At 35.8% G+C, this 17,471-nt stretch overlaps 1 protein-coding gene across 1 annotated transcript; it reads left to right on the top strand.

The window, feature by feature from the left end:
* Nucleotides 1–14,474: 14,474 nt before the first annotated feature.
* LOC117420517 (cyclin-O protein B) lies at nucleotides 14,475–16,550 on the top strand. The gene is made up of 3 exons (XM_034033963.3): nucleotides 14,475–14,951; nucleotides 15,290–15,475; nucleotides 15,653–16,550. Exons 1-3 carry the CDS (start codon nucleotides 14,538–14,540, stop codon nucleotides 16,109–16,111), a joined length of 1,059 nt encoding a protein of 352 aa, XP_033889854.3. The 5' UTR covers nucleotides 14,475–14,537; the 3' UTR covers nucleotides 16,112–16,550.
* Nucleotides 16,551–17,471: the final 921 nt, after the last annotated feature.

Genomic DNA, 17,471 nt, shown 5'->3' with positions numbered 1-17,471 from the left:
AAACCATGAGATAACTTTTATATTTGGTAACCCTAATAAACATCAGAAACCCTAAGTTTAGTAGTTGCTTCTTGTATGACATAAAATATAACCTCCTAAGTCTTGTGCTACGGGATGGACACACAAAAATAAGTCATTTACACTTTTTTAAAGGCAGTATTTACACTTGAAATGCTTAGGTAGATGATGAGTGGAGCACTTAAATAATATACAGTACTTAGCAGGACACTGACCAAGCTTCACATTCAGTGACTGTTATTATCACTTTAGCAGGAGGAAAGTCTAATCATTAATCTGGAGGGTCAGAAATATTTAAATACCTTTGCTGTTTACACGTGGTCACTAGTGCCGGATTTAATTTTAATTGAGGGCTGCTATCCTTATAGTGTCTTTAATGAAATACCAAAAATTACTGTATAAAACAAACAAAAATAACCAATTTTTTTTCAGTGAATTTTAGCAGTTTCAACAAAAGGTAACTGTAATGTTTTAGTTTGAAGTGGCTGGTACATAATCTCAAGAGGAGGTTGCAGTTCATTTGTCCAAACCAACTGATCTTGATTTGTTTGCTAATGTTCACTAACTGTTTGTATTTAACATGTTTTCTTATATTAAGTGTATGTATGTATTATTCTTTGAGATTTTAGGTTGTGGGTCCATTTACATAAAATAATATTCCCCTCCTACAAGACTTCCTCAATGACTATTGTTTGCCAGTTTGCTGGAACATGGTGACATAAAAAAATGCCATATCAATGACTCAGTTAGGCATTTGGCTGAGATGTGGGTTTCATACCCTAATGGTTGTTTTAGTACTGAGCACTTAGTGATGCCAGATTGATCAAATGTATGTGATTGGCCGAATCGCATGATTTAGTGTATTATAGTGCACAAGATAGATTCCTTCATTACAGTTCAAAGTGCACTTGGATTCGATTTTTCTTTTCCAAACAGGTAATTTTCAGACCTGTATCTTTATGGTGTTGACTATTTGCTTTCAAAGGTTATCTGTTCTTTCACGCTTGTTTAAAATGATAAGATTTTAAAAAACCTTTTATACATTTAGGAGGGTTTTCACTTTGACACTCATGCTAAGCAATATTGGCTCAATTTGTGTTTCCAGTACCATGCAAAGCAATGCATCACCCTTTTTAATTTCTGGTTTGTGTCCTATAATGACCCACTACTGCTGCAAGCTGTAGCAGAAGCAGGCTTGCTTGGCTTACAGAGGGATGTAGTGGCAAGGAATGCAACTACACTAGGCTGTCAACTGCTATGGGGAATGTAAGCACACTGAACTGGCAAATGCTTTCTGATGAAGCCCTTGCTTGTTGTGGTTCTTTTTGTTTACTACCCCCTTTTTTATATAAATAGTTTGTGCTCAATAGACTTTACCTTTACACCTGTACTGCCACTGCTAGTCATGCTTGGACTCCATTTACAAAAAGAAGCCCAGGCCACTATAACCAATGGGCACACCGTCCTCACAGTGATATCCTGTTCCCTTTTGACAGCTATCTTCAAGACATAATAAACTAGCCCTTTTTTGTATCTGATAAAGTCTGAACAAAGATGCATGTGTTGTATCTAACAGTGCATTATGTTGTTACTGTATAGGCCTATCCTTTCACTGAGTGCACCTTTGTTAAAAATTACATTATTTTTACACAAGGGTGAGATAAAGACCACCAAGGTTTCTAACCATTATTTTGTATTTATTTAATTACTTGTAAAACATGATTTTATAGGTAACCACTAAATTATATTGGGGTAATTATATTGACTTTTTTGATTTGTACAGTTAGCTCAGTGTTATCTATTGTCTTGCTGGCACCAGAAGCTGGTAAAATCATAAAAGCATATTTGATAGGAAACCAGAAAATGATATGGAGGTAATTATATTGTATTTTATAAGTACAGTTAGTTCAGCATTAGCTAGTGCCTTGCTGTATCTGATAATGCTCAAGGAGCTAAAAGCAAACCAATCTTAATAACCAGTGGCTGGTATGCCTGATATATCAAAGAAAAGATTACATATATGTCATGTTTCAAGGATGTATTCTATATACTACTCACAAAAGTGTATTTAGAGCCCCTTCCTGGATAGTCAGATTGATGAAACAAAAGCACATTTCAATGTATATGAATTTATTTTAGTAGTGTATTATTTTATACATACACCATTTTTAAAAACATAATGCAGTGCGTCAGCTTTCTCATTGCCATTACACCTGATTAACACAAGAGGGCACTGTGGGTGTTGCTTGGATTTACTCCCGTGTGGTGAATAGTAACAGAGCCACGGGGAATTTCCTGTTTGAAAATAAATTCAGCACCAAGTAGAGCAAGCAGTTCTTACAAAGGTACCACGAAATGTTCCTGTCAGGAGAACTGAGGAAGTCAGCACCTCCGGTCACTTCTTTTTAAAGTAACAAAAACGCTTATTCATTGCCAGACATGAACTACTTTAGATGTATAAATGGCTGCAGTATAAGATACTGACCTTAGGTTTAGGGTTTTGGTGTTGGGAGAGGATTATTCATTGTTGTATTAACCATAATATGATAACCAATCATATTTGTAAGGACAGCATAGAGCAACTTGTGTTCCGGTCATCTTTTCCGATTGATTAGGGATTACACTAAAAAATGGGGCTACCTTGCCAATCTATTCATAAATACATTTGAAAAAGGTATGAGCTTTCTAAGTGGTGTCTATAAAAGCAACGGCTGGTTTTGGATGCTTGAAATAATATCTGTGGTCATGTCAAAATTGAAACGAAATCGGTGGGCTCAACCTAAACCCCAATATAAATAATTACTCCACTTCAGAAAACCACCACACAAGTGTCAGTCTCAGCACCTTTCATGAGCGCTAAATACACAATACAATCTTTTGATTTGGTAGTCTATCTACGTTTCTGTCTGAATAGTAAAAACACACATACTTCACCAGCTTTTATTCGTTAACAAAAACCCTGGGTCGGCGGCAGCTTTTTTATCTTTCCAGTTGCTGAACTTTTCCTGGAAAATAAAACAAAAAAGAGAAGTCAATTCAGGTTTAAATAAATAAGGGCGGTGGCTTTCCTTGAAGTGTGGAAGAATGAAACAGTTGACCCCTCAGTAAAACAGTATCAACAGTAGTAATTACTTGAATTGGCAGCCCATTATTTCTCAGTTTAATGGGCAGTTACATGTATGTGTCAAGGAAGAAGATACAATCTTGTCTGGTCACTAGTGCTGCAGTACAGTGCTGTTATCATACAGCTTGTTCACAGTACAAACCTTGTAACACATTTTTGTATTGATGTACTTTATACTGTAATGTTTATTTTGGTGTTTCTTTGTTCTTCTAAAGTACATGCATACTCACAAACCATTAAAATAATAATGAATATGTGTTTAAACTGTGTTGCACAAGATTTATGTTATATTCCTAAACGTTTGGTTTATTAGCACATCGCCTGCAGTTAGTGTTTGTGTTAATTTGCCAAGTTTAATATTGGCCAGCAATAGCAACACAGTTGAATTGTATTTCCATGGAAATCACATTCCAGCAACTGTAAGCCTCAAGGTCATTTTGTCCATTTTTATATTCTCAAATCAACTTTTTTCAATTATAGGCTCCACTTTACCCTTTAAGGTTTATAATATCGTATGGTGCTTATTTAGGCAGTTGCTTATCATCCTTATTTATTTATTTATTTATTTATTCTTTTTTTAACTCTTTCCTGATTCATGGGGTTAGAGTAGATTCATGAACTAGTGTTTCACCTTTGGGAACTTTAGTTTCAGTCTAGTCTAGGCAATAAGCTAAATGAGTTTAGTTGTCCATATTACAAAAATATCACAACCATTGCAAATGACAGTTCCTCACATTTCATGAACATGAAATACGAAATAATAATAATAATAATAATAATAATAATAATAATAATAATAATAATAATAATAATAATAATAGTCACTTATGTGCTAATACGAACTGAAGTAGGACACATTTTCCAAAATATAATTTAATATTAAATCAAATTAAAATGTGTTTTATGTTTGCCAGTAGTTACAATGAAAAGACTAACTAGATAGATAGATAAATAGATTTTTTTTTTTAGGTTTTAAAATAACCTTTATTATTCAATTATGTTCAAAAATCATATAAAACATTACACTTCACAATCTATATTATTTTTTCACAAATCACTGAAAAATATAATACCAAAGCTCATTCAGCAATTAAATAAATTAGAACATTTGAAAATAGGAACTGTAAACACTTCAGACTAAAAAACGAAGATCTCTCTACCATCCCATCCTTATCTTCACCTCCACCACAGAGCACACCACCTATTCCCCACACCTCCTTTAAACATTGGTCAGTTTTTATCTGGTTTTAGTTATTGCTAATTTGGCTTGCCCCAATAAAATGTTTGCAAGTTGCCACTTATTTCAGACACTTATTGTTGGATAGATAGATTTTTTTTTTTGAAAAATCCTTTATTTCAATCAATCAATTTAATATAAAAAAAAACATTACAGAAAAAAAGAAAAACACAAATGTCCATACAAAACTCTCTCCATTACAATAATTACAAACACATTATTAATTGATTATCTTCTACAAAACACACCACCTCCCCAATTGCCCAAATTTCCTGAAACATTTCTAGCTGGGCACCAATTTATAAAAAGTAAAATCAACTTTAATTGTAACTTGCGGTTACCAATACTTTCAGTTAAACTCCATTCATTTTAGTTTTTTCTACTTTTCAAAATTGCCATTTTTGCCTGGCCCAGTATAACATTTACCATTGACACAGGTTTTTATTTCCTTTAACATTCTGCACCCCATAAATAAAAGTAGTTTGAGTAAACACAAATCACTAAACAATTCATTTAATAACTCAAACAAAGGCTTTAACCGAGGACAAAACAAAAAACAGTGAAAAACTGTTTCCCTCATCAAACAAAACTGACATGTATCCTCTCCCCCAGGCTGAATGATTGAGAGAAAGGAGTTGGTGGCCACAATGGTGTGCAATATTCTCCACTGTAGATCCCCCACTCTTTTAGGAACTGGCGATCTATACAGGTGTGATGGAGTCCTCTACCTGTAACCCATTTTGAAAATGCAACACTTTCACACACATCTGATACATATATATATATATATATATATATATATATATATATATATATATATATATATATATATATATATATATATATTTATTTCATCCCCCTGAACTGAACCTTGTACCCTTCCCCAAACTACTAGGATCTGCCCCGGGATGTCACTGGTCTGCTCTATTGCAGGTCCAATTTGCAGATCCAACTCTGGCGGTTCTGTCTCCAGCTGACTTTTTCCTAAGAAAAACTGACTCAGCTGCTGTAGTGACTCTGCAGACAAAACAGCTTTGAGCTGCACTAAAAATCCCTCCACCACACACACTGAATTCACACCCAGCTCACTTGCTAGTGATTCTGGGCTTTTCCAGACTCAGTTATCAAAATTAATTAAATTACCGACCTTCACTACTCCTCTGGAAATTAAAAGTGAAACAAAACTCTTTGATTCTAAAAGACTGCATTTTAATGATGAATTGTAAATTAGAGGCTCTTCAAGCATCCAATACAGCCCTACAGACTTCAAATCTCTGTTAGTTATAAAAACCTTCCAGGTGCCTATCAAAATTCAACCTACCTTCTAAAATGAAGGAAAACAAAAGACACTGTTCTCCAGGGTAGCGGTTACGGAAAGTACAGCAGCCTCTGAAGCGACTGGAGTCTAAAAGCTGTTGTTCTCCTCCTTATGTCCATCAGCCCCTGCTCTCCTCCTTCTACAGGCAAGTATAACGCCCCCTGCTTTATCCAAAAAGTCAAAAAAAAAAAAACTCAGCAATAATCTCTGAATTTCCAACAACAGGGATGGAAGGGGATCCCCACACATTAATATCTGCCACAGCATGGACATGACCAAGTTATTAATAATTAAAACTCTTCCTCTATAGGAAAGCTTAATTAAAAGCCACCGCCAGTTGTCCAGTCGGCCTTTTACCTGATCCAGGACTCCCTCCCAATTCTCTTTAGTCATTCTCTTCTCTCCCAAGTAAACTCCCAGATATCTGAATATCTCCCTATTCCATTTAAGCCCTGATGGTAATTCTGGTGGTCGGCTGCCCTCCCACTCCCCAATTAGAAAAGCATTATTTTTATCCCAATTTACCCGAGCTGAGGATACTCTTTCAAATACCCTCAAGCTCTCCGCTGTTCTCTGAATGTCTTTCTTATTTGTTACAAAAATAGCAAGATCATCAGCATAAGCCACCACCTTAACATCTCCATTGTCACAGTAGGGATAGACAACCCATTCAATATCTTTCTCAATTTTACCATTAGGGGTTCAAACGACAGAGAATATAACATTCCTGATAGGGAACAACCCTGGCGAATTCCCCTCTGGATCTTAAAAGGAGAGCACAGCACACCATTAATTTTAAGTACACTAAAAATGCTATTGTAGAGCAACTTAATTTTTCACAAAAAATTGGGACCAAAGCCAAATGACCTAAAAACATCAAAAAAATATCAGTCAAAAGCCTTCTCTTGATCAAGAGAAAGCAATCCAGCTTTAAAACCAAAGAGCTTGGAGGCAGCTATTAAGTCCCGAACTAGAAATATATTATTAACTATTGATTGGCCAGGTACACAGTACGTTTGGTCTGAATGCACAATAGTGCTCATTACTCCTCTTAGTCTATTTGCCAATGCCTTCGACAAGATTTTGTAGTCGGAGCAAAGAATACTTACAGGTCTCCAGTTCTTAATAAGACACAAGTCCCCTTTCTTAGGCAGCAGAGTCAGTACCGCACACCGGCAGCTCAGTGGCAATTCATTTCCCACAATGCATTCCTCCATCACTTCCGAACGCAGACAAGAAAGTTTTATAAAACTCAACAGGTGGTCCATCGATTCCGGGTGCTATGCCCGTGTTGAGCCCTTCCAGAGCTTTAGCGAGTTCTTGCAAGCCTCTCTTTCTCTTCTGGAACCTGCATTAGCCCCTGAAGGAACTGCTGGGCTCTATCAGACCCATCCACAGCCTCAGCAGTATACATATTTATACCCCCCCCCCCCGACTTTGGCCATCAGAGCCGTTTATTTAAAAATGACCCAACTATTACCCACTTGTACACACACATAAAGATGATTTAGAAGTGTGCAAAGTTAGTTTTTTCTAATTAAAATACATAAATACTATAACACATGTATAAAAAACTCAGATGCAGTACTTTTTTGCTACTTATATAGTATTTACATTGTTTTATTATTTTAAGAAATGGAGGAAAACTTTGCACTGGCTACTAATAAGATCTGGGAACTGGAACAAAAACAAAAAAAAAATCAGACAGTGTTTTAAGGCAAATTGATTTGTGTTGATAGTGTAGACAGACCACAAACATTTTAGATATGTACAGTACAGGTATCTTAAATGAACTCCTCATCCAGCACTAAGTCTGAAACAGCTTGTACAGCTGAAAACCACCAAGCCTGACCAAATTGCAGCAATGACTAGCACTGGAAGGTTGAGTTAAATATTGATTCCAACTCAAATTAACATTCCCAATGGCATCTAAATGAAGTCATTGTCATTAGCATGGCTATTTCTGTAAATGTTGTTAGCAGGTGCTGTTGTTAGGGATTTCAATAATCATACATGACTCTGTCTCAACAGAGTTTTCTATATACACCTAGCAACCACAACAAGCGTTGAACAAAAAATTACTATATAGTCATATAAATGTGTTGTATTGGTATTTCCTAATCTGCTAACGTGCCTATCATTTTATACAACAAGTGTTGAGAGTTTTAGTAATTAACTTATACTACTGGTATGTAAAATACATATACACTAATTAAATGATTTTAGATTTGCAACCTTATTCACAAAGCTTTATTCCTTAAAGACTGGGGATCAAGTTTGACATTCATAAAATGTTTCTAGACTGTCAAAGAAGCCACCAATACTTTAGAACAGTTTCATGAATCAAACATGATATCATTTAAATAAACACTCTTTAATATCTCAGCAGTTAAAGCTTTGGGAATAGAACCCAAAACAGACTTTTAACCAGCAGTTTTCCATATATCCCAAACATTTTAAGTATGCCATTGTAGTGAAGATAATGAATGCTCTAAACAAAAAAGAGAAGGAAAATACTTCTCCCTGTTTGTTCTTCTACCAGAAATGTCATGTAAACTGTATAGCTCATGATGGGCTCTTCTGCTGATGACAAAAAGAAACATTTGTTGTATGACACAGGGGCTTTCCTAAACACTATCATACCTAGTAATTAGGGAACGGTAATGAAAGGTCTTTCAGTGTTAATGATGATCTGTCAATGGCAGCCCATCAGAGTTAATAAAAATCACGGGCTGCATAAGTGCTTTTACGACTAGGTTTTGATTGCTCCTGGGCACACATGTGATATCACTTCAGGGAGTTTCTTACCTAGTAGTGGACTAGTGGTTCATTACAACATCAGCATCAGATTTGGTACCAATTCTCATTTCTTTAAGTATGCTAGATTCAGATATATTTTAAGTGGACAGAGAGACTGCATTACTCTTAGAGGGACAGATGCATTTCTTCTCATGTTACTGCTTGGCAGTCTTGTGCATACTTTCAGATACTGTATGGTACAATATAAATCATATAGGGCAGTAGTGTGGAGTAGTGGTTAGGGCTCTGGACTCTTGACCAAAGGGTCGTGGGTTCAATCCCAGGTGGGGGACACTGCTGCTGTATCCTTGAGTAAGATACTTTACCTAGAGTGCTCCAGTAAAAAGCCAACTGTATAAATGGGTAATTGTATATAAAGAATAATGTGTATAAAATAATTGTGACAGGGCGGTGCAAGGGATGAGGCCCAGAGACAGACTGCAGTTCAAACAAAATACTTTTATTAAATAAAAGACAAACAATAAACACGGAGTAAAACTTACAGAAAATAAATCTTCCAGGCTGAGCTTTGCCTTCACTGGACTGCAAAAATTCAAAAAACAGCACACAAAATCAGCTACCTCTCTCTAATGAGGAGCTGAGGCCTTTTATGTCAGGTGGCTGGGTGCCGATTGATTGTTAATTACTCCAATCAACCCCCAGCCACCTGACACAATAAACCTGGGCAGGGAGGGGAATTTAACCCCGTCCCTGCCAATATTTACAAGGGCAGAGCCCTGCTCTGCCACAATAATGTAATTGTATGTAAAAATAATGTGATATCTTGTAACAATTGTAAGTCGCCCTGGATAAGGGCATCTGCTAAGAAATAAATAATAATAATAATAATAATAATAATAATAATAATAATAATAATATAGATTTCCAGGTGGATCAAAGTCTAGACTTTAGGCTGTAAAACAACCAAAATACAGTTAGTAGCATCAAGTAAAACTGAAAATGTTGTGAAACTCTTTTACTTCCTTTAAAAGAACTGCAACCTAATGTTATTTAATTAACATGTTGACCCAGGCAGGAGCTATAGAACTTAATTTTTCCCATATCACTTTTTTTTTTTTTTTAATTTCAACATGAATCACTAATGGCGTGATGAAGATAGGGATTATTTTCTTCATCAAACCATTACGAACAATGACATGCTATCTGCCTAATAGAAAACAAATACAGCTGCACAATATCATGTGTATATCAGGCAATATTTTGTTGATTGAATGTGGAAGCTGGCAAGAGATTGTATGTAAAGTGAAAGCAGTCAGTTTACATGTTCTTGAGGTACTGGCAAGACTACCTGATTCAGAGTGTGAAATCTATTTGAAAACATGAGTTTCAGGTCTCCTAGAACTACACTAATCCTGCTGGAGCCCCAACTGCAGTGCTGCGGCATGTGGTGGGGATTTAATCCTATTCCCACGCTGTGAAAGATGTGAACCCTGCAGAGAACGTAATGCTTGCATATCTGGGTATTCTTTTCATGCATGTCTCTAATTAGGCAGTAATAGTCTGGAGCTTGTCTATTAACATGGACTTGCTGTGAACAACAGCCTAGTTCTAGTTTAGTAATTTTATCAAAACATTTGTATACAGAAAAAATCTTGAATACTGAGGCTTCAGAAGGATAATGCACCCAGTTGGATCAGTAGAGTGTGGGAGGGCTTGCATTTTACTGCAGGTGGTCTCTGTGTAAAGGGTTTCCCATTGAGGAGTGCAAGTTGCGTGACCATATAAAAGGAGTATGTTATTTTAGGGATGGTTGCTTAACCATGACAAGGGGGATGTTATGTTATCCCTCCTATGATATAAGTTTTGAAAGCCGTAGTAATACTAAAAGAACATAAACTTAATATTACTACAGATGCTACCATAGGGTGTTTTATGGTGGATGTTTTGAAAGCTGCTGATGTCAGCTTCCAAAAGCTGAAGGGTTTGATGCCTTCATGTACTACATGTATTTCCTTGCCTGGAACCAGCCCCACCATTTATCTGTGATGTGATTCACCCCTCCAACTCCCTTGGAATCATTACAGGTAATGGAGCACAAGATAAACAACAACATTGGATTAAAGTTTAAAGCACTTCAGATGTTGGATGCTTTTTATCTTTTCATGCATCTGAAAACATATTAAAATGTTGTGCCAGGCACATTTCTGAATTTTACAGTGTGGGTAAAGGTAATGTGGCTGGCCATTAACTCTGCTTGTAGATTACATACCTTGAAAAGATGTAAAAAAATATGTTATTCGTTATTTAATTAATGTTTTAGCAAACTACATCCAGTGAAGAGCATTAGACCTACAGTTTGTATGGAAATAGATGGGCTTACTGCCTAGAGTATTTAAATGTGAAATGCATCCCAAACTAAGATGTTGTTAATGTGTGGTGAATGGGAGTTCAGATTGCAAACTGGCTGCGTTCTTTGAATGGCCGTGCCTGGAGTGTGAGATCACTCCCCGGGAGAGCCCTCCTTCCCTCAATCATACGCGCCAATCTCTTTATATTGCTATCTACTCTTTTTTACAAAATCGCACAGGCTCACACCAGCCTGTCACCCTCCACAATAGGTGTCTAAACGATACAGCGGCCTTTAGAACAGGCTGGCACAAAGAAGCCAGTGTGCAATTAAATATGGGGGGAAATTTAAACGGGCAAGCTTAACAAATGAATTATCCTAAATTGTAATTAAAGTAGTATGTTGGGATTTTTAAATAAATTGTTACTTTAGTCTGTACTGTACAGAGTAGTACATCCAGATATTTAGGAATTCAAGATTTTAAACACATGTTATTGTTTTTTTTTTTATTCTTTGAGAATATATGCTAGGCCCACAAAAACGCAAATGTCACCAAAATAATCATTGCAAACTATGTAAACGTTAAAAATCTGTTGCATAATATTTCTGTTTAATTTTTAAAAATTTTGCTTAGTGTTTGGGACAGTAAAACATTTCTGCAATTCGACATGAGATATGTTATGTCTAATTTCTAGTTTAATCAAGCCATGAATAACAGAATACTGTTCACTCCTTAAACAAATACTAAAACATACAATTGAGGTCATGGACAGTTAATTCCATATTCGTATCCATCAAAGTATAGTTGAATTGTTAAAATGTGTACTTTTGTACACCCTTATAATTTACGATTTAGTAACAAAAAATAAGCTTTTTATTTAAATGGAAATTCTCACCATTTCCAAACTGGTTGTTTAACTCTGGCAAATTCTATGGTGCAATATATGGCGGACCAAAGGGGGCAGTGATTAGTTTTCAGGGTGTACAAATTACCAAAAAGCAGAAAAGGAAACAGGGGCAAATCTGCCACCACGTTTTTGTTTGCAACTCATTTAAATGAGAGTTTTAAAAACTATGTGAAGTTTTAACAGGAATACTATTAAATGCATTTCCAATTGCAAATATATTAAATGTATTTCAAAATAATAATGGTTAATTCTCAACAAAAAAGGATATGTATAAGGAAGTTCAGCTATGTATTGAATAAATATTAATGAGATATATGTATTAGTTTCGCAATAGTATGCATTTCCTTATGCATTATATGCATTCTGACAAAACAGGTTTCCCTATTGTTTTGAATACGTCTGGACGGTTTAGCATGGAGGAATGACCTTGCCCAGTTCACGATGTTATTTCCAAATCAGTAAGCTTTTATCTTCTTGTCATTTGTCTTTGCAACTTCTTTAGTTATATTTATGTGCTAGAACATGTACATATTTGTCATAACATAAAAATGTTAAGAATGCCTGATAATTAATATTTACAAGAATTGTGAATTTGAAATGACTAATTTTGAATGACGTAGTTTGGAGTGTTGTTAAAACTGCACACTTACTTCAACTACCATGTTTTTATAGTTAGATAAGTTAATACACAATGTGTAAAACCATGTTTGAATAATGTACTCTTACAAAGTAACACAGGTAGCTGACATAAAAGCCATCAACACTAACAATTGGTCCATGGACTACTTCATTCTCCATAATGAACTCTTTAAAAAAAAAAAACATAGTAATTTTCAGGTGAATGTTTCTTGAAAAAAACAAATGTTAATTTACTGCTGGTAAATCTACACATATACCAGTTAATCTATAGATTTACCAATTTTACACATGACCCGTAACAGAAATACGACCCTTTATAACCAACAAGTTAGGTTTTTAAAAAAGGAAATATTTGCCCAATGGAAAAAAGAACATTTCTGACAGTACAACTGAAAAATCAGTTCTCCAAGCACACTATTATTAAATAGCCCCGAGTGGGGACCACTGCGCAGTACACAGGCCAGTGAATGAGAACTGATTGAGTTGTCCGACATTATTATTAGATATAAACACTGGCATTTATTACATCACTATAAAATAAGTATGAGGAAATGAAACAATAATTAGCCATCAAGAAAATGAATAATACAGCTGTGAAATCACAATATAACCACACAGCAAGCAGTCTGGACCACCTTGATGGAGTGGTCCCAGTCGTCCAGACCATGTGTGTAAACAAGAACGTAACCACTCGTGCCTCGTTGTAATTTTGTATGAAATGTAAGCAATGTGAATAAGATATTAGCTTGATCATAAACGATCAACCTAACTTTCTGTTTCTCTAATATCACTCAAAGTAAAATCATATTTGCCAGCCTACATGTTTACACTATTGATAATAACGAATCAAATCAATTAACCGTTGATAAATACAGTCACAGACAAAGGTATTGGCACCCTACTTAAGATAACATAATTCAAGAACACATGTTAAATACAAAACCTTTAGGAACATTAGCCACTAATTAATATGACAAAGACCAAAATAAACAATTTCTGGCAGTTTAACAAACAATCGTTGTAAAAAAAAAAAAAAAAAAAACAGTTGAGAAATTTCAAATATTTGTTCATGATAAAAGTATTTCGGTACCACGAAATGTTCCTGTCAGGACAACTGAGGAAGTGAGCACCTCCGGTCACTTTTTTTAAAGTAACAAAAACGCTTATTCACTACTAAACATGAACTACTTTAGATGTGCAATGACTGCAGTATAGGATACTGACCTTAAGGTTAGGGTTTCGGTGTAGGGAGAGGATTATTCATTGTTTTAGTAACAATAATATGATAGCCAATCAGAGTGCAGTGTCCTGACAGGAGAATTTCATGTTACCTTTGTAAGGACAGTGTGTATCTGATCTGACTGAGCTGAAAGAAATATGCAAGTCCAGATTTCACCAACAAGATTTAACATACTGGTTAAGAATGACCATAAACTTCTGAAAGTTGAAATGAAAAAAGGACACAAGAAATACTAAAACAGGGGAGCCAATACTTTTGTCATGAACGAATACTTAAATGAAACATGTTTTTTTTTCAATAAAGATTAGATGTTATTTATGTATTTTGTTTTATTAAAAATTGGTTAACGTGTACTGTGCTTGTCCTTATTTAATCTGTTACCTTAAATTATGCGACTGTAACTTAAATTTTACTCTCTGAATTTTTTTTCCAGAACAGAATTTCCCTATTTTGGGGCTCTACACAGTCACGGTGTCTGACTGACATATTTCATGGTTTCAATAATCTTGTTTTAGGGAGGTAGGATATCCTTTCAGTCTTCATAATTTGCACACTCTAACAACACAAACAAAGTTCACTGATGCAGATAAGCCTATTCTCCAATCATAACTCTTGCATACTGGACAGATAATGTTGCCATGCAAAAAATGACAGAAAAAATGCAAAACTATAAAGGCACCCGCATGTAACTCTGGCAACTCCAGGGCGCGTGGCAGGAGCAGGTCCTGCCGCGAGACCTGTAATCAGATATCTAAATGAGTGGCAATGCGCGCTGACTTAACCGGGAAACCCACTCATCTGACGTCATCCAGGAGAAAACACCCATCAGCAACCAATAAAGTGTGCCTTCAAATGTAAATAAACTCATATGGACAGAGGAGGTTCTGTGAGTGCATTTATTCAGTGTGCACAATCGAGTCCCAGTCCTCATCGAAAAGACAGCACAATGGTAGTCTTTACTTTATATGAATGCACAACCAAGCAGATCAGTCCCAGTAAAAGGAAAAGGCAGGGAAATGCTAGTGGGAACGAAGACGTAACCCCTGAAGACAGAGTCGAAGCACTCATCAGCAGAGCCAATATGAGGGCTCCCGTGAAAAAAGCCAGGCACCTAAGACACAGAAAGCAGAAAATAGAGTCTATGCTTAGCGACTCCGGCATTGAAGAAGATTTTGAGACTCCTAGTCCCAGTCCTTCGTCAGATGCAGGGTGTGATAGCCCGATGCTGGGGCAATCCCACCTGTCCACACCGCTAATAGACTGGCAGAATTTCAGAGAATCTGGCGATACTTGTTACTACTTCCAAAGGAACAACGAAGAGCGGTATCACCCAGTCAATTGTTTATCTCTTCAGCCGCAGGTAAACACCAACTGTTTTATATAGAGTTGCAATTTATATAGTTAATTGTGAATTAAACTTACGCCTGGTCTATACCTTTGTTGTTATAACTGTACATTGATTTCAGTTACCGTTCATTTTTTATGATTATTTCGACAGTGAATTTAATAGTAAGAGTAATTTAATCTATTTGTAGTCTAAAATGCTGTAATAGTCTTTGCTACAAAGTACATTCTGAAAAATAGAACATGTCTTAACAGCAGTAACAATGCAAGTTAATTTGGTCTATCCAATACTCCATTCTCTAAAATGAACTTTTATTTTTTTTTTATATTTTTTATCCTGGTACATTTTTCTAGGTTACAGCAGAAGCTAGATGCAAGCTAATCAGCTGGCTGATCCCCGTCCATAGACATTTCAACCTGTGCTTTGAGTCGTTCTGCCTTGCAGTCAACATCATGGACCGTTTTCTCATGACAACGCCAGTTGCCTCAGATTGTTTCCAGTTGTTAGGCGTCACGTCACTGCTCATCGCGTGCAAGCAAGTAAGTATGCATTCAGTTGCAGCTTTCTGAAAACGTGATGCAAAAAAATACATCATTTTGTACAATACAATAAAATAAATAAACATATAATAAACGTATTTTCTTAATTAATTAGCTGCCCTTTTAATATTGTGGAACTGACCAATGTTTTTTTTCTTTATTTGTTTGTTTTTCTAGGTGGAGGTGTATCCACCACGGATAAAGCAGTTGCTTGCCCTGTGCTGTGATGCTTTTACAAAAGATCAGCTTTGCAACCTAGAGTGCATTATCCTGATCAAGTTGAACTTCAGCCTGACAGCTCCGACACTCGCTTTCTTCCTCGAGCATTTCACAAAACAGAGACTAGAGGGTGGTGATGAGCTATGCAAACGAAGACTCTCAGAGTCAGGACAAACAAAAAACCTGGCCAGGACGATCGCTGAGCTCAGTCTGGCAGATTATGCATTTAATAGGTACCCTGCTTCCCTTCTGGCCATCTGTTCAATAAGGCTGGCAGACCAAATGATGGAGCTTCATTACACGATCAGTCAGGATCTCAGTGGATATCCACAGAGTGTGGTGGAGGACTGTACAGAAAGTTTGAGGTTGCTAGTATCACTCAATGGAGAAGTATTACATTCCTTGGCAGAATTATAATTTATAATGCACCTATGTGTATTGTTTATGCAATGTTCCATGGACTTGTTCTAATTTATATATTTTACAGTACAGATTCTAACAGAATTCTGTTGTAAATCATGTGTTACTAAAATAGTCTTGTTCTAAGACACTCTGTATAGACTTAATTTTAAGTTTTATTTGGTTGTTTAATTTCAAATCAATGTATATTATGCAATCCCTATACAGGAATGCAATGGTGTATGTCTTGTACAGAATTCCTGAAGTATTACCATAGTTATACCATAGCTCATTTAGTTTCTGTTACTGGGAAGGAAAACAGAGAACTCCTAAATGAGGAGCACTGAAATTAATATTGTCACTTGTATAACACTTTTGGCTAATGTACAAATTGTAAATAGTAATATTTATATTTATGTATAGGCTAGTGAATATGTTGAATTTGTAATGATGTACTGTAATAAACTTTTGCACATTTATGCACTCATTTTGAAGTGCACTCTAATAAATGGCTATTTACAATGTGAAAAAATATGTATGTATGTATGTATTATTATTATTATTATTATTAGTAGTAGTAGTAGTAGTAGTAGTAGTAGTAGTAGTAGTAGTAGTATTAAGAAAACAAGAAATTGAATGAAATAGACCCAACAAAACTTATACAAATAACTATCTTATTTGTTTATTATCCCATGATCACCAGTTATTACGGTTTCTGGACTCATGGATAGTTGGCATGATGTCACCAGCTTATTTTACCTTTCGGACTGTCTCTGATCAAGCCTCGATGGAATTTCTGTATCGAGGCCAGTATAAAAAAAGACCATGGGTGCACGGCAAGTCTTTACCAAACTCACAGTATCAGGGGAGCATACCCCTTGTGTTCATCTAGTGGTGATTTTATGCTGGCTTCATTACTGACATTCCACCATGCTCAGGCTTGCTCAAAGTCAGCCTCAAAGATATAAATATGTTGGTGAGTTTGTTAAAAAAGGTAAACACTAAAGTGTGCTGCAGTAATAAATTATGACAAAGAACACTAATGAGGCACTAAACAGATACAAATGCAAATTCAGAGGGTATAAAGCCTTCCTTCAAGCTTTCCCCATAACCTGTATAACTGCTCCACGTGCACTCTCTGTAGAGCAATTCCTATGTGACCAATACTCTAAACAATTAATTTACCAGTACTTTATAGACAACAGTCTAACTCATCGCCTTATCTATTTATTGGTATTATTCCCCACTGGAATTTTCTCAACAAAATCAAGCAAAATACTTCACTGGAAGAGAATGAGGTGGGTGAAGGAAAGCATCTGAGTGTGTTTTGTCAAATAAAAATTCATAGTTGAAACATTTTACAAGAATAACATTTTAA

This window comes from Acipenser ruthenus, chromosome 2 (assembly GCF_902713425.1).
Source record: "Acipenser ruthenus chromosome 2, fAciRut3.2 maternal haplotype, whole genome shotgun sequence".
Classification (NCBI taxonomy): domain Eukaryota; kingdom Metazoa; phylum Chordata; class Actinopteri; order Acipenseriformes; family Acipenseridae; genus Acipenser; species Acipenser ruthenus.
Note: the sequence above shows the minus strand (reverse complement) of the source record. Positions and strands in the feature narration are given on the sequence as shown.

What these genes read in the sequence shown, in the direction of transcription:
- LOC117420517 (XM_034033963.3), top strand. Translation starts at nt 14,538, where the DNA reads ATGGTAGTCTTTACTTTATATGAATGCACAACCAAGCAGATCAGTCCC. An exon ending in GTTTATCTCTTCAGCCGCAG is followed by an intron (nt 14,952 to 15,289) that starts GTAAACACCAAC and finishes ACATTTTTCTAG; the next exon opens with GTTACAGCAGAAGCTAGATG. An exon ending in TGCTCATCGCGTGCAAGCAA is followed by an intron (nt 15,476 to 15,652) that starts GTAAGTATGCAT and finishes TTGTTTTTCTAG; the next exon opens with GTGGAGGTGTATCCACCACG.